At 57.8% G+C, this 27,822-nt stretch overlaps 1 protein-coding gene across 1 annotated transcript; it reads left to right on the forward strand.

Annotated features, from left to right (window-relative positions):
- USP36 (ubiquitin specific peptidase 36) lies at positions 1-27,505 on the forward strand. Its single transcript, XM_081161183.1, has 21 exons — positions 1-120; positions 2,148-2,311; positions 3,888-4,146; positions 4,681-4,902; positions 7,441-7,551; positions 8,109-8,211; positions 12,014-12,081; positions 12,557-12,627; positions 13,197-13,279; positions 14,475-14,586; positions 16,263-16,403; positions 16,844-16,944; positions 17,726-17,864; positions 19,534-20,187; positions 20,734-20,861; positions 22,410-22,985; positions 23,319-23,530; positions 23,784-23,885; positions 24,527-24,642; positions 24,974-25,124; positions 25,485-27,505. Exons 3-20 carry the CDS (start codon positions 3,897-3,899, stop codon positions 25,103-25,105), a joined length of 3,321 nt encoding a protein of 1,106 aa, XP_081017309.1. The 5' UTR covers positions 1-120; positions 2,148-2,311; positions 3,888-3,896; the 3' UTR covers positions 25,106-25,124; positions 25,485-27,505.
- Positions 27,506-27,822: the final 317 nt, after the last annotated feature.

Here is a 27,822-nt window from a genome sequence, read left to right on the forward strand (position 1 = left end):
CGCCTTTAAGTGTCGCGGTGACACGTGTGTGCTGCGCCGAGGGCCCGGATGGTGAGCTTGCGGGGCCCGAGCCGAGCAGGAGCCAGCGCCGCGGGCTGCAGCGGGCCGGCCGCGGGCCGGGTAGGTCGGGGCCGAGTCTGGGTGGCGCGTGGGCCGGGAAAGGCTGCGCGTCTGTCCGGGGCAGGGGCTTCCGCCGGGCCTGCCGCGCGGGAAGCTGCGGCCCGACGCGGGCGCACCCGGGGGCGCTGCGGGGCAACGTGGGCGCGCGTCCGGGAGGCTCCCGGGGGCACCGGACTGCCTGGGTCCGGTGTGCTGCCCCCCCGCCCCGCGAACCCCGACCGGCGGTGGAGGGGAGAGCTCGCCGCGCCGCGGGAGCCCGCGCGGGGAGGAGGCCTGGCCCGCGCGCACCTGGGCACCCTGGTTGCGCACAGAAGCATCCTTGACGCAGGAGCCAGGCTCGCCTGCAAGGAGCCTAAGTCCGCTTCGGCCGGGGGGCGGGGGCCCGTCGGGCGGCAGGGCCGGGGTCCCGTGGGTCTCCGCGCAGGAGCGGCAGGGACGGGCTCGGCCCTGGGGGAGGCGGGCAGCTGGCGCGTGGTCGCGGCCGTGGTCGCGGCGCGCGTGGGTGTTTTAGGCACCGCTGCTGTGGTCGGGGACTGTTGGGTGTCCCCTGGGGTCTCAGGAGGCAGAGGAGCACCCGGAAACAGAAGCTTCCTGGAAGGAGGGGTGCGGGGAATGGGGCCTCCAAGGGGCGGGCGCTTAGCCTGCTGGGGACCGGGGCCCCCCTCTAGACGCGCCCCGGGGAGGCCCAGCTCTGCGCGTCCGAGGCTCCTCCCCGCCTGCACGTGGTTGACCCCGAGTCTTCAGTGCGGTTTATGGGTCTGTGGGGGTAGGAAAGAGAAAGTGCTTGAGGGGAGCGTGTTTGAGAGCTGGGGGGGGGGAGAAGAAGCCGACACGGGGAGTGGGGGGGGTCACTGCTGCGCGGAGGACTCAGCATCCTTCCCGGGTGAAGGTGTTTGCAGAGGGCCTGCCCGCTGGCGAGGCAGGGACATGGCTCTGCGCTCCTGCACCCCCAAGAGGTCGTTGTTAGGCCCCTGCACCCCCAAGGGGTCATTGTTAGGCTCCTGCACCCCCAAGAGGTCATTGTTAGGCTCCTGCACCCCCAAGAGGTCATTGTTAGGCTCCTGCTCACCCGGGCGGGGGGAACTGGTGACGATGTAGAGGTTGGTCTTGCCGGCAGAACTGGAAAAATGACGTTCGTCCAAAATCTCTTGACTCCACCTGAAGGCGCTGGCCACGGGGACAGGTGCTGTTTTGGTGACTTACCTGGAATTCCGTTGGCTTCAATCTCCCCAAGTTCTGTTTACCCTCTGGCTCCTCGGTTCCCAGACATTCGCCCTTGGACCAGGTCCCCGAGCCTGTCGTGTCCCCCCCCCCCCCCCCAGGGGTGAGTCCTGGCTGCAGCAGGGACACTGTAGGGAGTTTCTGTTTTGTTTGCTGTTGATGAGCTTGAATTCGAGGATGTGAGACGGGGTATACCTGAGGTTTGCTGTGAGGTCCTGTGGGGACAGTGGAGGAGTCAGGATGGCCCTGCAGAGTAATAACTGTTGACATTGAATAAGGGGACGGGATGTCGTGTGTGTCTGAACATTTCCACGGGTACCTCGATTTTATGTAACCGTAGTGATTGTGGGTATTAAATGGAAAAAAAATCCACGCCAGTCAAAGTGATAATTTGGCAATTCTTATTGCTCCTTCGGTTTTCTTTTTCTTTTATTTTTTAAATTTCACTGGCTCGTGAAATTGGAAAGCTCACCTCTTCCTCCTTAGAATGCAGCTTGGACTGGAGCTGACTGGCGAATGCAGGGAGGTTTTTGCTCGCTGGCTGGTCCTGTCACTGACAGGAAAGTTGAAATATAAGGCGAACAGCGTGTTTTCATGTCTTGCCCAGTGAGCGGATTTGTAGCTACTCGGTTCCCCTCCCGACTCTTCTAGATCCGCGTTGTTGGTGCCTCTCCCGCCTTCACACCCTCTGTTCCGGGAGGGACTGCTCCCGGTAGATGTTCCTCTCCCTGCTCCGCGCCGAGAGGGGGGCCGACGAGGGAGTGCGGGGAGAGCCGGGCTCACCGGATGCCCTGTTTATCCTGCAGGTTCTGACACCCGTTCCGAGGACACGTTTTCAGTTTTGGTGATTTAACGGCCAAAGAGGAAGAGCAAATAAATGCATCTGCGTGCCCAGCGCCCCGTCCGCCCAGCCTGGCCGAGACCCTGACCCATGCTGCAGCAACTGTGCGTCCCAGTCTCCCGGTCCCAGGTAAGCCATGCAGCGCGCGGGGCCCTGCGTACCTTTCGTTCGTTCCTGCTCGGGACCCGGCGGCTGACGCTCGGTGGTGAGGACTCTTAGATGATTCCCCTCCAAAGAGGGCGTTTATTTCCTCAAATCATAGAACTCGTGCTTCTATTTTAAAAAGTAAGTTTTACAATTCTGTACTGTACAGACATTTTAATAGGCAAAGAAACTTGATCCATGTGCAAAATTAGATGCTTCATGACGATAAACTTGAGTGGTCCTTTCACCAGAGCAGAGGTTTTGGGGGGCAACTGACTAGTTGGTGCCCCTGTGGCAGGCATGTCGCCAGGGACCCGAGGGAGTCACCATTTATCTGATGGGAAGATATTTTTCTAGCTGTGACTGGATGCTGAGTCCAGAGGCAGAGGCGGAGGGAAGAGAAGTGGGAGATGCCGCCGTAGCCGGCAGAGGTGATGGGGTTTCCTGACTGTTACAGCTTCTGTGGCTGCCCCACCAGCGCCCTCCCTGTGGCCGGTGCTCAGCCGCCACCCAGTGCTGGTCGTCCCCCTAATTTCACACCCACCTGTGGCGCTACGTCGGTCCTTGTTTTACAAAGACTAGGAGACCTGTGGAAGTCACAGTGATTGTCCTTGAGCTCATAGCAAAAAGGGGATGGGACAGTGCAGACCTGTCATGTTCCAGAGCCTGGAGCTGCCACTGCCACTTTGCTCCCGTTGAGGCATCTTGAGTTTACTGTTCTGGTCCCCTCACTCTCCCTGCTCTCCTCTCTGACCTTTATAAAGGTGACCTCCCCAGCCACTGTCCCTGCTCTCCTTTCTGACCCTTATAAAGGTGATCTGTCCAATAATGCGGGTCACGGATGTAATTTAAAATGTTACGGCATCCACAGTAAAATGTAAAAAGAAGCAGGTGAAAGTCAGTTTCACAGTCTGTGTTATTTAACCCAATACATGTGAAATATCAATCCAGCACATAAGCAGTCTAAGACTTATTGAGGCGTTTTACGTTCTCCTACTTACAAGTCTTCGAAGTCTGGTTTGTGTGCTACACTCACAGCACACCTCAGTTTGGAACGGCCTCCTTCCACGTGGCCTCCGATTTGGAGAGAGTGGGTCTCAACACCCAAGTGTGCTCCTCTAAGTTGCCACACTGACTCCTTTATTACGTGGACTTGGGTATGTAACCAATGAGAATTGGTGTTTCCCTAATTTCGAGCAGACATTAGCACCCCGCGGGTGCCTCTGGACAGGATGCACCAAGCGCTAAGTCCACAGTCACCCGTGGAAGAGGTGCACGCCCGGAGGGTGACCCGGCCTCCAGGTGCCGCCACACCTGTCTGTCTAGCGCCCTTTGTGGAGGCGCCTTGTCTTTTTGAGAGGAACAGCGTGGACTCACTGTCTCGTGGTTACCTGTGGGTCTCTGTGTTTTATGCTTCCCCTGTCGGGCTGGAAGCCACCCAGCGAAGCTTTTCATGGTGGCTAATGTCCGCAGTGACCAAAGGGGCTTTTCAGAGATGTACTCTGTTCCAGTAACGGGGACCTGGTTACCCATCACTCCGTGTTCCTTCTTGTCCCCACAGTGACACACCATGCCCATTGTCGATAAGTTGAAGGAAGCCCTGAAACCCGGCCGCAAGGACTCAGCCGACGATGGGGAGCTGGGGAGGCTCCTGGCCTCCTCTGCCAAGAAGGTCCTGTTACAGAAGATCGAGTTCCAGCCGGCCAGCAGGAGCTTCTCCTACCAGCTGGAGTCGCTGAAGAGCAAATACGTGCTGCTGAACCCCAGATCAGAGGGCGCCGCTCGCCGGGGCGGGGAGGAGCCACAGGCCCGGAGGCAGGGTACGGGCGCACGGGGTGCTGGCAGAGGGGCCTCGCCCTGTGGGCCGAGTGGGAGGAGTAGGAACCAAAGCAGAGTGTGGTCAGAGTTGTGAGTTTCGTGTGGGGGCCGTGAATTTCGGAGGCAGAAGTAATGACACGGGGCTGGTCAGAAAGATCTGTGTCCCTAGGTTTCCTGGGAACGTGTGTGTTTCACAGGGTCAAATTGGGGCTTGGAAACAAGCAAGAGAAACAGGTGGGCTGCAGAGGCCCAGGCCTGGCCCCTCCGGCCCCTCCGGCCCTTCGTTCTCTGCATCTCGTCCATCCTCTTGTCCGTGGAGAGGCCTTGAATTCCAGACCTGCTCCATCTGGAAGATGGTGGGGTGGCTGGGCTTCCTCCTGGGCTCTCGAGGATCCCCCAGTAAATGGGAATGAACACCGGTTACCCTTCGCCGCCGTGTTCGGACAGATGTGTGCTGAGTACACGCCGGGGACTTCGTTCCGTGGTCCACCTGTGCGCAGACTCACATGGCCCTCTCTTCCCTGTCCCCGTCTCAGGCAGCGAGCATGTGTACGGGAGCGGTGGCGATGGTGTCCCCGCCCCCCAGAAGGTGCTCTTCCCCGTGGAGCGGCTGTCTCTGAGGTGGGAACGCGTGTACCGCGTGGGAGCCGGGCTGCACAACCTGGGCAACACGTGCTTCCTGAACTCGACCGTGCAGTGCCTGACCTACACGCCGCCGCTGGCCAACTACCTGCTGTCCCGGGAGCACGCGCGGGGCTGTGAGTGACTGCGGGGAGGGCTCTGAGTCCTGGCACTAGGCAGACCTGCGCGCTCGTGGGGCCGCGTGCACCCGGATCACACTTAGGGGTGAAACTCACGACACCCAGCAACCGATAAATCCTGAGCTTCATGCCGCTGCGGGATAGGCCATGAAAGGGAGTCGCTCAGGGGGAGTGATGGTCTCCCAACCTTTCTGAGCGTAATCACCTGCACAGAACAAAGCGTTTTCAAATCGTACCTCCGAGTACAGGGCGGGCAAAGTAGATTTACAGTTGTTCGTATGGAAAATAATATGGTAATTAACAGTAACGCAAGAACGAACCCTGTTTCGAGCGCTCACGACTGTGAACCTCCGTTTGCCCCGCCCTGTAGGTATACTCAGTTATTTTATATGCCTCTTATTTTACTGGTGTTTTATCAGCTGTTAGGGAAATGACATCAGAACCTTCCCCTGAAGAAAACACCAGGCTGAGATGATTGACTGCTGAGTTTATGCAACTTTTAAGGACGCGAGTGTCCCAAGGCTCATAAACTCTCGCAGAGAGTAGAAAGGGGAGGGAGCTCGCCAGCTCCTCCCGTGAGGTTTGTGCAGCTCGGATAACACCACGAAGCAAGCACAACGTGAGAGGGAGGAGATTACAGCCGCCTTATTTGTGGGTGTAGATGTCAGCGTTCCACACGACACCGGCGAACGCCTCGGGCAGCGTGGGTTCATCCTGGGGATGCAGGATGCCCTGGCCCCGGAGCGTCGCTGAGCCGGCTGCCCCCCGGCTCCGCGTCCTTGAGAACGTTCCCTGACCTCTTGGAGTTTCCCGTCCCTCACCCACAGTAGTTAACACTGTCCCCCTCAGGTGTTGTGGGGTGCAAACGAGTCGCGCGTAGTGCTCGGGCTGGTGCTCGGCACACGGTCGTCACGTGGACACTTGGGTTGCGTCTGCGCGTTTGCTCTTGCGATCCGCTGTGAGTTGGGCGCCCACGTCTCCCAGACCCTGCCTCTCCTCCCTTCTGTGTGTGGACCCAGAATGGAGCTGCTGGGTCACATGAGAATTCTATTTTTAAATTTTTGAGGGACTGCCAACTGTTTTTTATAGTGGCTGCACCGTTTAAATTCCCACCAACAGTGCACAGGGGTTCCAATTTCCCACATCTTTGCCAACACAGATTCTTTTCTGTTTGTAAATACTAGTTTTTTTCTTTTTTTAAAATCTCACCCGAGGACACGTTTCATTGATTTTTTTTTTTTTTTTTTTTTTTAAAGAAGGAGGGAGAGGAACATCGATGTGAGAGAGAAATATTGATCGGTTGCCTCCTGTACGTGCCCTGACCCAGGACTGAGACACAGCTTAGGTATGTGCCCTGACCGGGAGTTGAACCCACAGCCTTCCTGCGGTGCGGGGCAGCACGCCAGCCCGGTGAGCCACCTGGCCCGGCGGCACTAGCATCGTTGCGTGTGCAGTAAACAGGCTGCGGGCCGTCCCGTTATTGATTCCGGGGCCTGGGAGACGGACTGGAGGTGCCGGAGGGAAGGCAGATGGGTTGGTGTTGGATCTGGCGTTAGGAGCCCGGTCTGTTTGCAGAGGTGGTGCTGTCGACGGATGAGACAGCAGCATCCTCGGTGCGCAGGGCGTGCTTGCCCTCGGGGACAAGGTCACGTGCACGAGGACAGGCTCGGCAGCCTCGCTGTGACAGCGAGTGGGGGTGGCGTTCCCAGGCGGGGCGCAGTGGCTGCGCTCGGTCCCCTCGGCCCGGGAATCCTGTGCGAGTGAGGCTGAGCGGCTGGCGGGCTGGGCAGCGGGCTGCGGGGGACGGAGAGGAAGCCCGCGAGGCTGCAGTGACGGTGACGCGGGGGCCAGGCCTGCGGCTCTCCAGTGCCTCGCTGACGCCTAGAATGGGTGGAGCTGGGTGGTGGGCGTCATCGCACTTCAGTCTAAATATCGCCTGGTGCCTGGGGAGGAACATAGTTTCTGGCTGATGGACTTGGCCTGTGGGGTGGGCCGCCTCCCGCCTTCGTCAGCGTCCGCCGCCCAGCGCATCCCGGCACTGTCCTCTGGCAGGGCCACAGTCGGCACCGTGTACAGGGCTAGTGGCCCGCAGACCAGGCGTGTGCACCATGTGGGCTTCACAGGGGCTCCCTGAGCCCTGACGCCAGCGGGCGTCCCCTAGAGGCGGCAGTGCAGGCTGGGGGGCGTCTAGGTGCCCCCACTGTTCCAGCCTGTTGACCATGTGACGTGGCTGAAGTTAAAGGAAACATTTTCCAGAACTTCCCCTTGAGTGTCAGACATGCTTTTCTTGTCAGTAAATAGATTAAAAAAACATGAGAAGGATTTACAGGGGCCAACACACGAGCCTTGGGTCCTGGGTGAGTTAGAGTCACAGCCTCAGTGGGTCGTAACCCCAGTGCCCTCCTTCCCTCCCCCACGGCAGGCAGTCCCCAGTGGTCCCTGAGCCGCCACGGGGTCTGGTCTCCGGCTGCACTGTCACAGGCCCCTCTGTTGTGTATGCGGGGGGTGCCCTCACATTGCCCCGCCCCTCTGCAGGTCTCCAGGGCAGCTTCTGTATGCTGTGTGTCATGCAGAACCACATCGTGCAGGCCTTCGCCAACAGCGGCAACGCCATCAAGCCGGTATCCTTCATCCGGGACCTGAGAAGTGAGTTCTGGACCTCCTGCCTGTAGCAGGTGCTGGGAGGGTGGGTTGGGGGGATGGCGCCCCGAGACTTCGTGGAGCAGGTGGTGCACACTGAAGGGGCTGTGGATTCCAGGCTGCTGTGGCCAGGTCCGTGGGGATGGCTTTATCGTGGGGTCGGGGGCAGGTGAATGCGAGTGAGAGCTGGGTGATGGACAGTGGGTGAGGCCTCTTCTGCCTGTGACCACATGCTGTCCAAGTCATGTCCCTCCCATCTGTATTGCATCGGCTCGGGACCACCGGGTCATGGGTGGATTTATAGTCTCAGTGCCGGGCATCCCGAGCCGTCTGCTCCTCTGTCCAGTGGGGAGGGTTCAAGCCCTTAGGTCTCACTGAGAAAGTTGTGCCTTGAGGGACCGAGAGTGGGACATCATAGAGTATGTGGGGCTCATCCCCTCACTGCCCTTTGCAGAGGTCGGCTATGGACAATGGGTCAGCAGGGAGGTGGGTGTACACATGCAGGTGTCTGAAGAAGGCTGGGGCTCCCCCTCCCATCTGATGGGCGCCTCTTCCCTCGGCAGAGATCGCCCGGCACTTCCGCTTCGGGAACCAGGAGGACGCCCATGAGTTCCTGCGGTACACCATCGACGCCATGCAGAAGGCCTGCCTGAACGGCTTTGCCAAGTACGCGCCTCCCTCGCGCCTTTCCACCCTGGAGGGGCCAGCCCCCCCTCCCCCGGGGTTCCTCTGGGCTGGTGCATCCAGGTCCTCCACCTGCTGAAGCTCAGACGGGCTGCACATGCTCCTCGGGAAAGGCCTCTCCTGTACCTTCCCTCAGCCCAGGCGGCGTGGCCGGGACCGGGCAATGGTGGCCACGCTGTCCCCGCAGCTCATCAGCTCACTGGAGGGGAGGCTCTGGCACATTTCGGGGCCTTCACTGTGGGTGTTTCCCATCTTTGTTAAACCATCCGTTGTTCTGACACAGGATGGGGGTGGGAATGACAGTGTTTTTATGGAGGAGCCTGAAAGCATGCTGGGGATTTGAAGGCAGGAAGGTGGTGATTTTTGACATTCACTCTGCCCAGTTGCTGTGTCTTAACTGCAAGTTTGAGAGCACAGACCAAGCACGTGACACATTGACAACTTTGTGCCCTTGTCAAACGGTGACTGTCAGGAAGGTTTTCGAATCGTCCCTGGGTTTGTGGGTTCAGACAATAGGCAGGAGCTGCTTCCTGTTTCATGGCTGCTGCCTGGGCTTGGAACACAGCTCTCAGAGCTCAGGGCCTGTGTAAGCTCTGTGGTGGAGGGCCACCTGCCCCCAGGAGCACCCCATGCTCCTCTCACCTCCAGGAGGCCTCCTGGGGGGTTACCCCAGGGCTTGCACCTCGAGGAATGTGGCTGGGCTTGCGAGGCCTGCAGAGGCAGGTGGTGCTATGCAGGTGGGCGCGGCACGTCTGCAGTGGCTCCAGCCCTTCCCAGGGTGGAGTCACCTGGGAGCTCTTAGGACCATAACTGGCCCTGACCCCATGCCAGGCCCATGAGCCAGACTCTGGAGGTGGGAGAATTTGGGAGGGGTGGGATGAGGGTAAGATGGACTAGTTTGGGTTTGGGGCTGAGGGCAGGGAGGAGTCCAGGCTTGTGATCTGGGCAGCAGGTAAGTGGTGAGCCACGTATGGTGCGTGTCACAGAATCCAGCAGGCACTGGTGGGGCATCCGGTGCCACATCCGGTGAGCCAGGCGTGGCCGGGCACCCGTGCGGGGGGGAGTGGGACACTTGTGGACACCCATCCATGAGAAAGCGTTTACTGGTCTGTAGTGAAGGGAGAGAAACTGTAGGACTGGTGCAGGCGTGGTCTCGCACAGTGACTTGCCCCATTTAACAGCAGGTGGATGGACGGGCCTTTTGTTCATTTGAGCAGAGTGTCATATTTCTGTTCTTTGCAAACACTCCCTGTGCAGTGCCACGGGGCCTGCTCGTGCTGTGGGGCAGTCTGCGTCTGTGACGTCGGTGCTGCGGGACTGTGGTGGTGTCTCCTGTACCCGAGCACCCTCCTTCTCTCCTGGTCTCTGCTGAGAATGGGGCGTCTCCCTGCTCCTCCATGGCTGCTGCTTTTTATGAAAGTGGTTGTGTTTGGACACGCAGGACCCCACGTCTTTGTGCAGATCTATAGCTGTCAGCGTCACAGAGTGGCCTGCGTCACCGTTGGATGCTCTTTGGCTCGGAGTCTGTCCCCGCCCGGCTCACAGCCCTGCCCATCGCCTGGCCCTTTGGTCCTCTCCCAGCGCCTGAAGCGCTTTGCTCTTGGCGCCTCCGGTCCGTCTGGGGATCTGTTTGTTCTATAGGGAGCTTCAGCCCCTCACATTCATTGTTGTGGCTGAAGTTTGGTCTTGACTTGGCCGTTTTATTTTGTTTTATGATTATTACAGAGATCTTGGCTGTGCTTATTTCTCTGTCTGGTTTTGCTTGTTTATGTCAAACTTCCGTTTGGCGTTTCGGGAGACCTGCACTTGGTTCTGGTGACGGCTACATGTGTCCCTGGTCTTTCAGAACCTCGATTTAGTCAGTTTCAGCGGTGTGTGTACCCTGCTTCCTCCCTTCTCCCTGCTCCTAAATCTTGGTCACATTATTTCTTATTCTGTTGGGACAGACAAGATTTGTCTACCTTCCTCCCACATTGGTCCCGCTTCTGCTTCCATCTTAGTCTCCTGGCCGCCCCAGGTTGGGCTGCTGGGTCCCAGAGCCTGAGGCCAGTCCCCTCTCTGCCTGTGATGGTCAGTGTTTGATCTTTCTGCTCAGAGGCCTTCAGGGTCCCTTTTTGATCTTTACAGTCTGGTGCTCTCACCGGGACTGTCCCGGAGCTGATTGCTGTTGGCCACTTTTCCCAGGTACCAGGTACTGACCAGTGACCGGTGACTGTGGTGGAGACGGACTCTGGAGATATGTGAACAGGAAGATGTTTTTACCAGCATGAGAGGCGGCTGGTGTCTGGGCAGCTCTGCCCAGTGTCAGGGTTTGAAAACATGCGACAGTAACTCAGGCAGATGTGGTCGGTCAGTGCGACAGGCCGCCCAGTGCGGCGCTTTCTTTGTGAAATGTGTACGGCCAGTCTCTATCACCGGGGACAGTGCTCTCCCTTTGGTGGCAGTCCCCACTGACAGGAAAGGGACTGTCTCCTCAGGAGCACACGCTGGTGTTAGTCCCGTTAGTCTAATGTCTGGAAATCTTCCTCGTGGGCTGGCTCTACGTGGCCGTCGGTGTGTTTTGCTCTGTCGGGGTCTCCCGCGCTCAGCCCTCCGCTCGCCCTGTTCTCCGACGGCTGTCCTGCCCAGGGGTCATCCTCCCGCCGCTTCGTTCTCGCCGCCTTGCTGGGCTTTCATCTGAGCTCTTCTCGACGGGCTCCTTGTAGTTCAGCCTTCGTTTCTCAAGTCATTCTTTTCCCCCCGTTTTCTTCCTGAGTACAATTAACTTTCTTTCTTAATGTGTAGTTTGAAAACATCTTACTGGGGTGGTGTTCGCGTCCCGGACAGCCGTAGCTCAGCTCGGAGTTCTGGGTGGCTCCTCCCTCCTGTTTCATGCTTGTTTTCTGGGGCCGATTCTCACCCGATGATGGGCTTGCTTCTGGTTTGCAGTTTCCTGCTTGAAGTGCCTTTGCATGGATTTCAGCTGTTTTCACTTGTCCCGGAATTCGGTGACTTTGACTTGCACAGTTGGCGCAGGCGCCCCCTCCTGCCGGCCCGGGGAGGTGCATGCCGTAGTGGAGGCCGAGGGCTGGACGGCAGCCGGTGGAGGGGACGCTTGTCCTCGGAGGGAGAGGGCCACACTGTCCGGCGGGCACTGCCGTGTTCCCTGTGCAGTTTTAACATTTTAAATAAGAAGATAAAAAGTTGATTAGATGTGTGTCCTGGAGGTCGTGGTGGCTCTGAGGAACAAGTTGCAGCTTCAGTGAGTTGCGAGTGACACCCAGGAGTCGAGGCTAGATGTGGTGTGTTGCTTCCAGAACCTTCCTTACATGGCAGCAGTGGTGTCCAGGTGCTGTGCTCTGAATGGTTAGTAAACAGGCTGGGAGACTTGAATGCAGGTTTGTCCGACCTTGAGCCCACGCCTGGGACCAGTGCTGTCCTGCCGAAAGGACCCGCCTGGGGGCATTTGTCTCGGATAAGGGGCTGGTACAGGCCACAGCCAGTGGAGAAGTGGTGGTGACCATGCAGGACTGAGGGGGTGGAGCTGAAGGGGTGGGAGTGTGGGGGGCAAGGTCACCTGCTGAGGGGTGGAGAGGGATCCTGAAGGCTTGAGGGGGCAGTTGTGGGGAGCAGGCCATGTAGATCAGAGCAGCGTGGAGAGCCCACCAGGCACCACGGGGGGTCCTGCTGAGACCGAGGCTGGGTGTACCGGACTCCTGGCTGTGTGGGGAATGTCCGGGCGGGGTGCTGGGCGCGGGGCTGCCGGTACCTGTCACTGGCTTGAAGGCTGTGGCCTCCTTTCCAGGTTGGACCGTCAGACGCAGGCGACTACTTTGGTCCATCAGATTTTCGGAGGCTATCTCAGATCGCGTGGTACGTGGTTTCTCTCTACCCCTCTTGTCAAGGGACGGGAAGGTTAGCCTGCAAAGGCTGAGAGCTGACACCAGCTGGGCTCTTTCCTGGGGAAGCCCCGAGGCTGGAGTCTGGTCTCAGACTCGCCTGTGCCCCGTGCTTTGCCTGACGGGCGCACTATTCCTGGGAGGAGGTTTGCAGCAAAACATCAGGCATGTGTAGAGCAAAGGCGGCACTGTTTTTCCTGTGACTCCCTTAGTCCCTCAGATGTGACCTCTGCCCTCCAGCTGGGCAGTGAGGACCTGGGGGTGCCATGGGCTGTCAGGGAAGGCGGCCCACCTCAGGGTGGCATCAGGTTTGACGTACGTGGTCTTGTGAACTCGGTGTCAGTGAGCTGTCCCTCCGGATGCCGGGGGCACCTCCCAGTTCTAGGACTCGGACACCTGTGGGGGGCAGTGATGCCTGCACCTGCCCATCACCCCCTGTTCTGTTGCAGTGAAGTGCTCCGTGTGCAAGAGCGTCTCGGACACCTACGACCCCTACCTGGACGTGGCGCTGGAGATCCGGGTACATACCATGGTTCCGTTTGTAGCTGGACCAGAGGACAGAGGGCGAAAATCCCCAAACCACACAAGCCCACAAGGGCCCATTGTGCAAATAGATGAGTCAGAAACACTTAGAACCTTCCTGCCTTAAAGTAGGAACTGCCATTTCTGCATATTTCTTTCTAGCTGGTTTTCTATGTACATTTTTTCATTGAAAAAATAAAGATAAAATGCAAGTGTGTGTCATGAGGCACCGTAGGGGCCCAGGCTGTTCCTGCCGCCCAGCAAGGTCATCTCTGCCTGAGGCTCAGAGCAAACCCAGCTGCAGCCTTGAACTCGGGGCCGGTGCCTGTGGGCAGCCTCTGCTCAGACTGCTTGTCAGTGGGGAAGGGAGGGGTGGCAGCCCGGCTCCTCCATCCTTTGCGATAGGATTTGAGCCCCAGAAGGTGGCAGCTAGTGGATCAATTTCTATGCAAGAGGAGCGTTGGGATTTGCTGTCTCAGCCTGAAAAGGCCTTACGGTGGCAGTTCTGGAGGGAGCCTTTCCTTCCGCGGCTTATTCTTACCCTCTCCCCCGGTTCGTCCCCCTCAGCAAGCTGCAAATATTGTGCGTGCTCTGGAGCTCTTTGTGAAGCCAGATGTCCTGAGCGGAGAGAACGCCTACATGTGTGCCAAGTAAGTTTAATTTTGCTCACGGCCCAGAGACCAGGGCTGCCAGAAAGACGTAGAAGAGTCACGTCACCCGGCACTGCTATGCACCGTGTCCCCCAGAGGTGACCCTGCTCACATTTCTTGAGTACAGTCCATCTGTCTTTCAGTGAAAAACCTCTGGAGGACGCCAAAGAGGCGCCGTGTGGTCTCTGTGGCTGACACGCGCACAGCACTCAGTGCTGCTCCAAGTGCCTCACTGTGTCCACGTGGGAGGCGGGCCCTGCAGTGGCCCCATTTCACAGAGGGGCATGCACGTGGCTGTGGGCTGCAGCCCCGCTGCTGTCCCGCCTCTTAGATGACCCTGTTCTGTGGCTGCTATTTCTTAGGTTTTCTTGGCATTTTTCCCCCTCGGCAGGTGTAGCTCTGGCCCTGTTCTTCCGGGGGCTGTGCCATCTCAGTGTGTGGCTGTGTTTGTTACTGTGTATTTAGGTCATTTAAAAGCTGTTTTCTTAATTCTGCTTTTCTGGTTGATTGTTCTGCGCCAAAACACTGCCTTTAGCGCCCCCTACACCCGCCCCCTGTGCTCCGGGAGCTGTCTGTCCGTTTGCCGCTGTCCCTGCCCCTTCGTTTCCTGTCTCTGGCTTCACTCGCTCGGAGTCCCTCTCGCCCGGCCATCGCGCCACCATGTCTGCTCTGGTTGGTTCTTTGCCCAAAGTTACTTTTCGTGCCCTGGCCTGTTTTGCTCAGTGGTTAGAGCATCAGCCTGTGCACTGAAGGGTCCCTGGTTCGATTCCAGCCAAGGGCACGTTCCTCGGTTGCAGGCTCCATCCTGAGCCCCAGGTCGAGGCATGTGCAGGAGGCAACCCATCGGTGTGTCTCTCTCACATCGGTGTCTCCCCCCCCCCCCTCTCTCCCACTCTCTCTGAAAAGCAATGGAAAAAATATCCTCAGGTGAGGATTAAAAAAAATAATAGTAAAAAATAAAAACAAGTTACTTTTCATGCCTCTGAGCCTGGAGTCGGGAAGGTGCTCTAGTTTGCTCTGCCAGTTCCCCAGGACGCCTGGCTTTCCGTTCCTCAGTGGTGTCGGTTTGGTTGTTAGGGGTGTGGGAGCCACAAGTCTCATCTTAGGCGGGCCTGTCGCTACAGTGCAGTGCAACCATTAACCCGGCGCGAGGACAGTTCCTCGAGCAGGAGCTGACACCCCCTCCCTTCCTCAGATGCAAGAAGAAGGTGCCGGCCAGCAAGCGCTTCACCATCCACAGGACCTCCAACGTCCTGACCCTCTCCCTCAAGCGTTTCGCCAACTTCAGTGGGGGCAAGATCACCAAGGTGAGTGCTCACCGAGGCATCTGTCTCCTCAGCTGGCTGCTCTTTAAAAATACAGGTTCCGGGCTCTACCCCAGAACCAACAAGTTCAGATCCTGGGAGACAGGGCCCAGGAATCTGCATTTTTGTGAAATCCCTAAATGGTTATCACACAGTCAAGTTCAAGAACCACTGTCTTACTAGACTTTTCCCCGACCTCTGCCTGTTCTTGGGCTGCTCCTGATGTGGAAGGTCAAGGTCATTTCCTTAAGGGTGAGTGTGGACTGTGAAGCTCTGGTCCTCTGTGTCCTTTTTGTGTCTAAAACAGGTGCACTCACATGCTGTGGCTTTTAGTGAAATGTGGAGTAAAAGTTGATTTTACACAGTGGCATTTCAACAGCAAATGTCTTGTTGCATAAAAGTCTAGACATCTGTTGTCAGAGCCTCGCTCTATGTTTTGGGGCAAGGCACTCGTCTGAGCCTCAGTGCCCTCACTGGCAGTGGTAGGGGACTTGCTTAGATCAGCATATCTCCCTAGTTGGTGTTCTGCAGAATGTCAGTATTGCATTTTGAAAAAGTGTTCTGTGTTCAACTGAGTTTCAGAAATGCTAGTAGTTTTTCTTAATTGCAGGCCTTCTCAGAGCCTTTATTGAGCTTTATAGCATTTTGAATCTCCCAGAGGGGAATTTGTTGTGACGAATTTCTGAACCTAGTTTTCTGGGGAGTCATCCATTCATTCATTTTACTAGTAATTACGAACTTACACTGCACTGTGCCATGCCAGGCACCGGGAAGTCAGTGGGAAGTCATCGGCGGTGAATGAGGTGGTGTGCATTTGCCCCGAGGCGCTCATAGAACTAGTTTCCATTGGAACACAGTTTGAGGGTCGCGGGTCTGTTTGATCCGGGGGCCGTGTGTGTGTCCAGATTGCACTGGGGCTCTTGAGCCTAGGGTGTAAATTGGCTTTGGAGGTTTTGAGTTTGTTGGTGGAAGGAAAGGGATAGGTAGGTAAACATCACAGATGGTATGTTGATCTAAAGACGCCTGACACAGAGAAGCACAATCTGTCTGATTCTGGTGTTATGAAGCTGAGGAATGGACAGAACTAGTTGATGGAGAAATCAGAACAGCGGAGATTGGGGTCGGGCACTTACAGGAACTCTCGGGAGGCTTTTGGGCTGATTCTGTATCGTGATGGGAACATGGGTCACAGTGTATACCTGTCAGAGCCATCAAACTACACCTGAGAGCCGTGCATTTCGCCCTGTAAGTTACGCTCTTTAAGGAGAAGCCTGTGCAGGCAAACATGCAGGTACGTCACCTCTCCTGTGGCCCATCAAAGATAGTTTATGAAAATATTTTCCCGTGAAAAACTGTCCGTTTCTGAAATAAACATTGCACGACCTTTGTTCTGACCCGCTCCGGTGAGATGGAACCACTGCGGCCCCTCCGAAGGCCTGCCCGGCGCCTCGCGGCGCCCTCCCCTGCGGAGCCCCGGGCGGCGGGGACGAAAGTCAGAAGACGCCCTCCTCTGCCTCGGTTCTCAGCCGTGGACTCGGGGGCCCCGCCAGCGTGGCCGGGCGCCCTGCTGCTGCGCTGTTCAGGGCCAGCTGAACGTGCGCCCTCTGTCCTGGGCGGAGAGGCCGGCTGGCCCTGCCTCCCAGCGGTGAACTTAGTCCCCTCCTTGGCTCCTCCCACAGGACGTGGGCTACCCGGAATTCCTGAACATCCGCCCGTACATGTCGCAGAGCAGTGGCGAGCCCGTCACCTACGGGCTGTACGCAGTGCTGGTCCACTCGGGCTATAGCTGCCACGCTGGGCACTACTACTGCTACGTGAAGGTCAGTGGCTCCGCTTGCAGTAGGGGGCAGGGGTCTGGGCACCCCGGCCCCGGTGCTGCCTCGGTGTGGGGGTGCAGCGACTCTGAGGCGGCCCTGGCATCCACAGTGTTCTTGGACTCATGGAGAGGCTCTGGTTGGGCTGCTCCCAGGGCCCTGGCCCTAGAACCCTGGAGACGCCCAATGTCGGTGGGAGGAGCTGCCAAAATGTCCCTCGGGAGGGAACGCTCGGGTCTGTGGATCCAGGAGAAGGGGGCACTCAGCGCACCGTGGGTCACATTCAGAGTGAGAGGAGCATGAGACGTGTTAGCGTGGAGTCGCTGCTGGTTGCTCAGCCCTGGATGTGTGTGGCAGTTATCAGCAGGTGTTTTATACCCTTTTCCAAAGTGAGGGTGATGGGATCTGGTGTTTGTTTCGTCTTCCCTACCCCCTGGCGGCTGCAGGCGAGCAACGGGCAGTGGTACCAGATGAACGATTCCTTGGTCCATTCCAGCAACATCAAGGTGGTGCTGAACCAGCAGGCCTACGTGCTCTTCTACCTGCGGTAGGCACCCCTCGCCCCTCGGTCCCTCTGCTCTGCCGCACACACTGCCCACGGGCCTCCCCAGCCGGGGGACCCGAAGGCGGGAAACTGAGCTGCGCCCCTTCCACCCGTCGTGGGTGTGGCTGTGTCCACCAGGAGGGACACTTTAGACCACGTCCGCCTGGCTATTAAGTAAAAGCCAGAACCTCTGGGAAGGTCGGCACGGTTCCATCTGCCCCCCATGGAAGTGACTGTGAATGTAATGGGAAGGTTACCTCTTCTCTTACTGCACCAGTGGGAGATACTGGCTGGCCAGCACCCCTTCCTCTGTGGCAGTGCTCGTGGTGGGACCTGAAGTAGCTGTCAGAGGGGGAGGCTCAGTTGTCGGGGGGGGGGGGGGGCTGTAGCTGAGCACCTTTGGAAGGTGCCTCTGACTGGGGCTGGTTGTCACCGCCCTGGAGGTTGGAGAACATGGAGACTGGAGGCGTTCCTGCTGCTTTGTACGTGTCCTAAATTTGGATAAAGCATCTGAGGCTTTCTGATAAATTGAGACTAATCTCGGAGGAGCTCTGACTGTAATTTGCTCTCCGCTTATACTGAGCACATATCTGAGGCTAGGTAACAACGTCACGTGGGTTGAAGGGCCAAATGGGATCTCAGAGACCGCGCCAGGAGGGTCAAGGTTCTCTCTGGCTGCGGCCCTGCGTTTTTTCTTTTTTTTTCTGGCTCCTTCTCACACTGTTTCTGTAAAGGTTTGTGGCTTTAGTAAGAGAATCCCTGGCCTGTTTTCTTCCTTTGACAGAATCCCAGGCTCCAAGAAGAGTCCCGAGGGCTCCATCTCCAGGACGGGCTCCTCCCTTTCTGGGCGCCCCGGCGTGGTTCCCAACCACGTCAAGAAGAGTATTAGCAACGGGACCGTTTCTTCCCCGCTGCCAGGAAAGGTACTTCTTCGAGAGGATCGGCATTTGCGCAGCAGACAGGCACGCAGTGCTTCATGGGGTCATGGAGCCCCTGGATCTCTGTAGGGACCTTTCCCAGTGGTCAGAGAGGCAGACAGTCGGCCCTAGTTTGGTCGTCAGCTGATGTTGGGTGAGCAGGAGGAGGGGACAGTGATGACCCAGCCGATCAGGACTAAGTCACGCTGGCTGCGTCCCTCTTAGACCAGCTGCCATGCAGAAGCCTAGTGACAGGATCGCTGAGCAAACTCATGGCCTGAGGCATCTGGGAAAATAGGTTCTATCCTCACATTTTAATGCTGAGAGTGTGAGGAGTGTGCACCAGGTGATTTCCTCATTCAATCACTACGCTGTGGCTGTGGTGAGAGAACGCCCTTTTCTCAGGAATGTACACAGGCAGACGAATTTAGGAGTAAAAAGGTATCATGTCTACAATGTAATCAAATGGTTAGAAAAACAGAAATAGAGAGTGGGGGTAGAGAGAGAGTGAGAGACAGTGAGAGTGCTAATGTGACAAAACCTTAACCCTTAGGAAATACCCTTGAAGTTATCTTTAATTTTTTTTTAAACATACCTTTATTTCAGAGAGAGGAAAGGAGGGGGAGAGAGAGATAGAAATATCAATGATGAGAGAGTCATTGATCGGCTGCAGCCCGCAACCCGGGCATGTGCCCTGACCGGGAATCGAACCCCGATCTCCTGGATTCTGGGTCGATGCTCAACTGCTGAGTCACACCCGGCCGGGCTTGAAGTTATTTTTGTGTGTATTTGACATTTTCTACTAACAAGGTTGAGCTCAGATTTGCAGACAAAGCAATGAGTGATGGAAAGGACTCACTCAGGTGACTTAAAATCGCCCTGTTGCCTGCGCAAAGGATGCTAGTGTTAAGTGATGGGAGCCAAACACAGTATCCAGTTAGCAAACATTTTGAAAAAGAGATGCTGGCTCGTAAGAGCACGTGGTAAACGCAGTTTGTCAGCGTGCATTGCAACTCACGAACATACTCGAAAGCCAGCATGGAATAGTAACAGCGAAAACATTCAGTTCCCTCGGCAAATAGTGCTTAATAGACTCCGCCGGACGGGGGTAGCCGGGGGCTTCGATGGCCAGCACTCTGATTCAGCCTGGGGGTGGGACGGGGCCTTTAGACGGCGGGTGGTTTAGGCCCAGTGTCAGGATCGCAGTGGGCCTGGGGGGGGGGGGCGTCCTGTGGTATCGGTGTTTCCGGAACCACTGGAGACAGTGTAGCGCAGGAGGCTGCATGGATGAGATGGTTGCTGGTCAGGCGTTACAGACCCTTACAGAGCGTGGCTCAGGGACCCCTGAAACGCACTGGTTCCCCCTCCGCCACCTAAACCCGGCCAAAGGGAAGCCCAAGGAGAAAACATCAGCAGTTCGTCAGTGGTTATGCTTACGGGATGGAACGGTGGTAAATTTTTTTCCTTTATACTTTTTCCTGTTTCTCAAATCTTCATGAAAATGTACTGTTTTCACAGTAAAGGTGATCATAAGACACGCGCCCGTAGGTAAGATTGTTCAGAGGAGTAACGGCGTCTTCACTGTGTCTGTGAGCGTGACCTGCTGCGGCTGCAGCGCCTTCACCGCGGGAGAATCGCCTGGGTCTCACCGCGCCCCCGCTCTGCTCTCTTTCAGAGACTGGACCCAGCGACCATGAGGAAGCTGCAGGCCACCGAAGAGACGGGTGTGCCCGTGTCCAGGAACGGCTTCCTTTCGGGCCTGAAGTCTCAGAATGGACACATTCCTCCAAAGATGCCCTTGGGGTCCTCTTTCCCCCGACTCTCCAAAACACCCACTCCCCTGCCGACCATCCTGGATGAACCTGGAAAGAAAGTCAAGAAGTCGGTTCCCCTGCAGCACCTCTCCCCGCCCCTCAAAACTTCTCAGGGGTCCCATGGTGCCAGCGGCAGGTGTGACAGCCACAGGCCAGGCTCCTGGGACAGCAGGGGTGCTGTCCTCTCTACCTCACCCAGGCTCCCGCCCTCAGCGACTGCCAACGGGCACAGGCCTGAGGGCACCGCCCTCGACAGGGAGGACTCCAGCAGTTCCAGTCCCGAGCACTCTGGGAGCAGTGACCCCGCCCAGGCCTCCCCAACCCCCAGGAGCGGCGCCCGCTTCTGCGACTCTCAGGGAAGGACCTCCACGGTCGGCCCACCCAGGGCACCGCTGAACGGCGAAGACTCGAAGGCGGTGAAGCCAAGGTCCCCTGTCCTGAGCAATGTCGCCACTGAGCCCACAAACACCATGTCTCCTCCACCAGCCAAAAAACTGGCCCTTTCTGCCAAGAAGGTGAGTGTGTGGGAGTCTTACGGTCGGGAATGTCAGGCATCTCCGGTTCGGGGGAGTGGGGCCCCGGGCCTTCCTGGACCGGAGGAGCAGGTGGTTTAGGGATGAGGCAGGGGCAGGGAGCCCTGATTTCCTGCGGTCACTCGGCTGACAGCGGCCTGGGGTGGGCAGCAGGTCTCCCTCCTGTCAGTGGAGGAAATGGCTCCAGAGGGAGACTGGGGTGCTGGGCTCGGGGCTCTGAGCGTGGGGGGGACATGGGCCCCGCAGGACATGGCTGGCACCTCTGGTGGAACGGTCGTGCCTGGATTTTTGTTGAAATTTCCTTCCTTTTTCCTTTTTGTTTCTAACCAAAAACACTCTGATTCTTCTTCTGTCACCCCTGCCCCGCCCCCCTCCCCCTCTTGTCCCCTCATCCTGCTTCCTGGACGTCTTCATTTGTTTTTTTGTTGTTGTTGGTTTGTTGTTTTCTGTTTTTTACATTTACTTCCCTCCTCACTCACGGAAACCTTATTTAGACCACCAAGTTTTTATTTATGTCAATAACTGCAGGCCAGCACCCTGCGGAGGGCCACCGGCACTGACTGTGCGCCGCCCCCCCCTCCACTCTCCGACCTCACCTACCCCAGGAAAGCCATTCACCCTGCCGTTGCCTGCGCCCGGCCTGTCGGTGCCACCAGGTGAGCTTGGGCGTGGCCCCGCGGGGCCGGCTGCTTCTCCCCATGGTTCGCACGAGCGCTGCGGGGTGACCGCCGCGGGAAGGCTAGCGCGGCTGGACAGGTACAGGGCGCCGTGTATACCAGGGTCTCTGTTCCACCTGGCCAGGGACCTGCTGCTGTTCAGAGGCTGTGTGGTCTCTGCAGTCCTGCCTTTTGTACTTTCGTCTTTGTTTTCCATCTCCCTGCCACATCCCTGTGTGACTCAGGTGTGCTGTGAACAGATCCGTCCGTTGGGCCCTCTCTGGCCTCAGTACAGGAGCCCACAGGAGGAGAGAAGGGCATAGCTCCAGACAGACCCCGAATGGGCTTGGGCCTGTGAATTCGCTCTCCAGGCCCATCTCTGAGGAGTGGCTCAGTCTCCTTGGCTCCCCAGAGGCCCCCCCCGTGGGAACTGTCCCTGGCACTGCCTGCTTCGAGCTGGTTTCCCGAGCAGGCTCTGTGGGTGCTCCAGCCCCTGGTAGGCACCCTCCCTGGAGGTTCAGGTCCCCCCTCTTGGCTTGGTGGACCCCACTCTGCTCATCTTACCTAGTGTATTGAGTGGCAGAAAGCTGGGAATGACTGATAAATGGCTGGCTGAGGGGCCTTCGAGGCCTTTGGCAGCTGGGGAGGGAGGGAAGAAGGGAGGAAGGAGGGGCTGCTGTTGGCCCTGTGCCCGATGTACTCTCCCACTCGGGGAGGCGCTGACGCATGTCCCCTCCCCCAGTGCCCCAGCCACCCTGTCTCACTGCACACCACTGTCCCCAGCACAGTATGTTTCCACATGGCAGGTTCTTAAAGATCTAAGACCGTTAGTGGGTAGTTATTCTTTGTTTGACGTTTAATCCCAGAAAACACAGTAATGTGTAGTACAGCTTATACGGGCATCCCAGCTTCTTCTGGTTCAGGTGGTGACGATGACAGTCCTGTTTACTTGGTGACCCTCTGAGACAGGCATCCTGGTCAGTCATTTACAGGTGGGAAAGTCCCAGAGTGGAAAGTTCACCTTTTCAGGGTCACGTAGCAAGTGCGATGGTCAGAGTCTAACCCGACCTGGTCCTAGACCCCGCCCCGTGCTGGTCTTGCTGTGTGACCCACCCGTACGGTCTGCTTCCCTGCTCTTCCTGAGCCCCAGATTCCAGAGGAAATCGTAGTTGGAAATGTGCAGGCCCGCACTGGCCTTTCTCACGGGCCCCCTTCCCGTCCTGAACATCCTGAGACTCGTGGGGGCTGGGAGTGTGTTGCTTAGTGACGCTTTCCTCTATTGATGTATATGCATTGAAAATTAAAAACATCAGAGTTTGCAAAATTACTATGAGCTGGTGACAAACTAAGAGAGGTGGGAAAGTAACAATACAATGATTGTTACCAACTTTGATCTTGCCTAGATCTGAATTTCATTAGCCTGTTTCTTTAACTTACGCATAGTTTATGTTGTCTGAGATCCACAGGGTGACCCTGGCTGGGGGGAAGGGGGCTGAGGGTGGGCCTGGTCTCAGAACAGCCGTCCTCACTGCCGGCCTGTCCTCACAGGGCTGTTTCACCTGCTCCTGGACCGTCCAGCCTCCCGAAGCTCCCCCTTGGCCCCCACTCCGCCACACTGCCCAGCAGCCCCCAGACTCTCAGGACGTCGGGCCTACAGAGCCCCACCTCTGCCTCTCTGCCTCAGGTCAACAGGGGCTTCCGGGCCCCCCCACACCAGCTGCCAGAGGCCACTGAGCCCCCCCCGAGCCTCTGTAAGAAGAGGAAAAGGAAGCACCCGGGAGAGAGCCAGGGGCCGGGCTCAGGGGTCGGGGAAGCTGCCGCCCCTCCTGGGAAGAAGCGGAAGAAGAGGAGGCGGCGCCCAGAGGACGTGGACCCCTGTCCCCCGCCGGAGGGGCCGACGCCAGGACCACCCGGGAGCCCCGAGCGCAGGAAGGAGGGCCAGGCACAGCGCCCGGCGGCCGGGCCGCAGGAGGACGGTGGACAGCGGCTGGTGAACGGCCAGGGCCTGGTGAACGGCTGGCAAGCGGGATGCAAGACGGAGGGCGCCCGCGTGCGCAAGAGGGAGAAGGGAGCCGAGGGCCTTGGCGGGGCAGCCGGCCTCCTCCAGGACCCGCCTGGGCGCAGGTGAGAGCAGGGAGCACAGCCCGCCCTCCCGCCAGCACCCCGCCTGCTCCTGGGTGGGTCACCTGCAGGTGCAGCGCGCTGACCGATGCGCGTGGTCAGCAGCACCCAGGCCCGGCCAGCACTGCAGGGCGGCCACCTGGTCCCTGCTCTGTAGGGCTCACCTCTGCCAGGAGCTCCGGCGTCCCCCGTGCTTGGCTGTGGTGTGGCATCCCCGGGCCAGGCTCAGGGTGGTGGTTCTCTGGGTGACTGTGGGTTGAGGTGGTGCCAGTTGAAGGGAGGAAGGTGTCTCACACTCAGTTTGCTGGGAACTGGCTGTTGACTCTGATGCCCCAGGAACTGCTCCCCCTTGGACGCCGTCAAGCCAGAGCCCACTGCGCCATCTCCGAGGAAAAAGAGAAAGAAAAAACGAAAGCCAGAGGCTCGGCAGGAAGTAGACGAGAAGGAGCACCCCGAAGGCTGGAGGGGCACGAGGCAGGGGGGCCCTGCTGTCCCTGGGAGCGATCCCGTGCCCACTGTCAACGGCCAGTGTCCTGGGGACCTCGCAGGTGTGCGCGGGGCGGGGCCCTGGGGGCGAGGGAGCTGGGAGCAGGCCCCCCATGTCTAGAGGCAGGTGTGGGACTTACCGGCACCCGCAAGCGACTTAGCCCCCCACCCCACCCCCGGGCAGGCGGGGAGAGCTCCCTTTTAGGCCTTTAGAGCAGTTGCCAGGAGCACGCTCTGGAGTCCTGCTCTAAGTAAAGGGATAACCGCTTCCCCAGTGGTGGTTTTAAATGTACATCAAAGTGTCTCTGCTTGCAGGGCTGGACCAGGCTCCCCAGGTATCCGGCCACAAGGAGCGAGGCTCCGACGTGGTCTGGGAGTTGCTCGAATACTCGTCTGATAAAGCCTACGGGAAGAGAGGTGCTGTTTCGAGCCTGGACTTTGGGGTTATTTGGGGGTGGAGGTGTCCTCGTGGATCCTGGCCCACCGTGGGTGCAGGCACCACTGGCTTAAAGGTGGGGAGAGCATCTAAATGGTCCTCTCCAACCCCTCAGCCACTGCACCAAGGTCCAGAACTGGTCCCCACGGGGGGTCTGTGGAAGGGTCCAGAACAGCTTCTCCCTGGGCTGGGGGTGGGAGAAGGCAGACATGCACCTTTGGGGGGCAGGCCAGGCGGGAGGGAGGGAGGGGCGGAAACACTTGTCCAGCACCCATGGTGAGTTCTTACTCCCAAACTTGTTTTCATAACTCAGACTCTGAGAAAGGACATGAGATCCTTGTTTCTCAAACGAGGCCGTGGGTTTAAAAACAGCTGCACTTCGTGGAGGGTGGGGGTGGTACAGGGTAAAGGGGGTCAAATTTATGTTGAAGGAAGATTTGACTTTGAGTGGTAGGCACACAATGCAGTATACACACGATGTGTCATAGAAACGTACACTTGAAACCCACATACTTTATTAACCAATGTCACCCCAGTAAAGTTAATTAAAAAAAAAAAAAAAAGACAAAAAAATAGGGTGGCAGGGAATCCGGAGGTGCCAGCGCTCACGTGTCTGTTGCAGTTCTGACATGGGGCGGCGAGGTGTCGGCTGTTAGCCAGGATGCTATTCGAGACAGCAGGCTGGCCCGCGCCGCCACCGTGGTCGACGACTGGGATGAAGAGTTTGACCGTGGGAAGGTACAGTGTGACTCGACCACAGGCTGGAGCTCGGCCACGGGCAGTCAGGGAGGGCCTGACGGGGGCAGCTTGACGTGGTTGGGGCCCAGACTGGAGCCAGGTGCTGGGTTCAGGTGCTGCTTGGCCTCTGTGGATGTGGCCCGGGCAGGGCATTGGTCCCAGGTTGCTTCTGTCCTTTCGTCTGTGAAGTTGGGATGTGGGGCCCCCTCCAGGCCATGGGAGGAGTAAGCCTGTTGATAACGTCTCACATTGAGGTGTGTCGCTCATCGTAGCCACTGGGACCAGGAACAGCCCTTTTTGGTAGTTGTGACACCTGTGATTCTCAATACAGGAAAAGAAAATTAAAAAATTCAAGAGAGAAAAGAAAAGAAATTTCAACGCCTTCCAGAAACTTCAGAATAGACGGAACTTTTGGTCTGTGACTCACCCAGCCAAGGCCGCCAGCCTCAGCTACCGCCGATGAACCGCTGCTGTTGGGATGGGTCAGTTTGGGGCATGAGTCGGGGGGGGTGTGTGTGCATGTGCTGTGGAGTGGGGGGGGTGCGCGAGTGGTATGGAGTGGAGGTGTGCGTGTGTGTGCTGTGGAGTGGGTGTGTTCGGTGTGTGTGATGTGGGTGTGGTATGGAGTGGGTGATTGTGGTGTGGAGTGTGGGTGTGTGTGGTGTGCGTGGGTGGGGGGTGTGGAGTGTGGAGCCCTCCAGCCACTCTTGGAGGAGGGAGGACCATGCTGTTTCCCAGCTCCATCCAATGCCCCGTGTGGTTCCTGTTGACAGGCACTGGTGGGTGGGTGCAGGGACTCTCGGTGTCCTTTCTATGTCAGAAACACTATTGTTTGCCCGCAGACTCACAGAGATGGGGTGTCCCTTCCTGGGAACTGCCGCATGGACTCCTGGCTGGGTCACCTCTGGGCCCTGAGCCGGGCCCTGGACAGCCATGAGAGGATGGCGCACGTGGGCTCTGGCTTCTGTGGACGAGTACTCCGGTGACAGCTCGCCGGTGACCAGCCACACAGTGACGCATAGCACAGACAGCAGCCCCGGCTGGAGGCCTGGACGGCAGTGTCTGGTCTGGGCCAAGGGAGAGAGCAGAGAGGATGGCGGCCACTCTTCCTGTGTGCTCGATCCAGTGCCCTTGGGGTGACCGTGTGTGGTCGGTTGCTCTTCTTGACGAGCCATCCGTCACCTGCTCCTGGTGGCCGGCACTGCTCTCCCGCCTGCGCCCTGCCCTCCTGTCTCCTGGGCAGGGCTCTGTCCCTATGCCTTCCCTGTCCACCCTCAGAACGCCGGGGCCCGAGGCTGGCCCGCAGCGCATCGTGCTTTGCGGGGAACTGGACCCTCTCTGGGGGCAGGGGCCTGTGTGGGGTGGGCTGGGGGCTCGAACTGTTGAGCTGACCACGTGCTCACCAGGCTGCTGGCTCTGAGGGTGCCTCCCGAGCCTTTCCGTGTAACCACAGTAACCGTGGGTTCCTATCCAGGTGGGGGTCTTCACGTAGCTGGTTATTTTGACCAGGCCTGGGTCCCGTCAGCAGTGGGTTTCCTTTCCTCTCCCCACATGCACATGCTGGCTTCCTTCGCTTGGTTGCGTGAGTGCTTTTGAATTTAGACAGTTGTGTAACTGCAGATCACTTTCTACCTTGCTCAAGCCGTGCCTGCAAACTTATAAATTAGTAATTACAGGAAATTCTCAGTCCAGCTGATGCTTTCCAGAAAAAAGACACCTGCCCCAGGGGTAGAAGTAAATCTGGAAGCTCCTCCTCAGCGCACATCTCGGCTCCTTTCTCTGGGACCTGCGCGGGGAGCTGGACCGAGGGCTGCGTGGACCGTCCCCACAGCAGTCTTCCTCGGCCCGAGGCTGAGCGGTGCCCTGGCCTGGCCCCGAGCCCCTCTCCCGATGGCCTTGCCCTTGCTCTGCGGTCTCCGGTGGTAATTAAATGTTATATTTTTTATATGGGGAGGTGTGTTAACTTTTTCATGTGGGTAGTTTTTGGTTTTCCTTTCTGTTCATTTTCCCTTTGAAAAAGTGGGGAGGGTGATACCGGTGGCTGGCCCTGGGGCTGCCTCTGGTCCCGAGAAAGCGAGGGGGCTGTGCAGACGCTGGTCCCAAGCTTTGCCCTTTCTCTGAGGCCTGACCTCTGCTTGTCAGCCACACCTGTTCAGAGACTCGGGGCCCAACCTGGCGCTTTGTCACTTGTCACCCCCAGAGAGGAGGCAGGTGCCCCTGTGGGCAGGCCTTGCTCCCTTTGCGGTGCAGTGGGCTGCAGACCCTCCGTCCTGTGGGGACCGCCTCCCAGCCATGCTTGTCTGGTGTCCTGTGGCTGAAGTAGAAGAGTCCATTGTGTGCTAGAATCTCCCCTTTCGTTACCGCCCTCCTCTCCTCCAGATCAGGCCCTGTCCTGTGTCCCCTCCCCCCACCGTGTCACTGTAAAACCTGAGGGAGTGTGTCCGTCACCGTGGGCAGTGCTGAGCCCGGCCTGACTGGAGACAGCATTTATCACTGTTAGAGGCCAGCCCTCCCCTCCCACAACGTCATCTGCCAAATGGGCGGGGAAGGGCGGGCCCAGAAAATTAGTCCAAATTCTAAGTGGTGTGTACATATGTAAATACATATAAGTAACCAGGGCTTTTATAACCACGGCCCCTCGGCTGGCTTAGAACCTGGGTTTAATTTAACTGTTTAGAGTGGAGGGGAGGGGGGCAGGGTCTGTAGGAGGGGCCACCCCGCCCGCCTCACCTGCTTCTGCCGGCCAGCGGCTATCACCTCTGCGGGCAGGTCTGTGCCCCACGCTCCATGCCTCCGCTCCCTGGGCCGAGGAGCCCCAGATGTGGCCAAGATCTTGGTGCAATAAAATCACGAGGTATTTTGAGTCCTGCCTGTGTCTTTGACTTTTAAAAAAGGTAGATCCTGACCCTCATCTGTTTTCCTCAGTTCCAATGATGTGTTGCCCTCTGGACGTCCAGGTGACCCATGGGGAGTGGGACTGGTCGCCTTCAGCTCCGGTGGGAATGTCTAAGCAGGTCTCAGTTAAGAATAAAGGGGGACAGAGAGGCATTCGGGTGTCTGAACAATACATTTACTCAGGGTTAAGGAGACGGGGCTCCTAACCTTTGTGGGTGATTTTTCAATGACTGTGTTGAGGAAACTGAAACAGTATCATTCCACTAAGGTGTGTTCAAATTTTCT

This window comes from Miniopterus schreibersii (genome assembly GCF_964146895.1).
Source record: "Miniopterus schreibersii genome assembly, chromosome: 16".
NCBI classification, from domain to species: domain Eukaryota; kingdom Metazoa; phylum Chordata; class Mammalia; order Chiroptera; family Miniopteridae; genus Miniopterus; species Miniopterus schreibersii.

Bases quoted from the DNA above. Each gene is read 5' to 3' on its own strand.
- USP36 (XM_081161183.1), top strand. From the start codon at position 3,897: ATGCCCATTGTCGATAAGTTGAAGGAAGCCCTGAAACCCGGCCGCAAG. The intron at 12,628-13,196 runs GTACATACCATG...CGTCCCCCTCAG, and splicing joins ACGTGGCGCTGGAGATCCGG to CAAGCTGCAAATATTGTGCG. The intron at 22,986-23,318 runs GTGAGAGCAGGG...CTGATGCCCCAG, and splicing joins CAGGACCCGCCTGGGCGCAG to GAACTGCTCCCCCTTGGACG.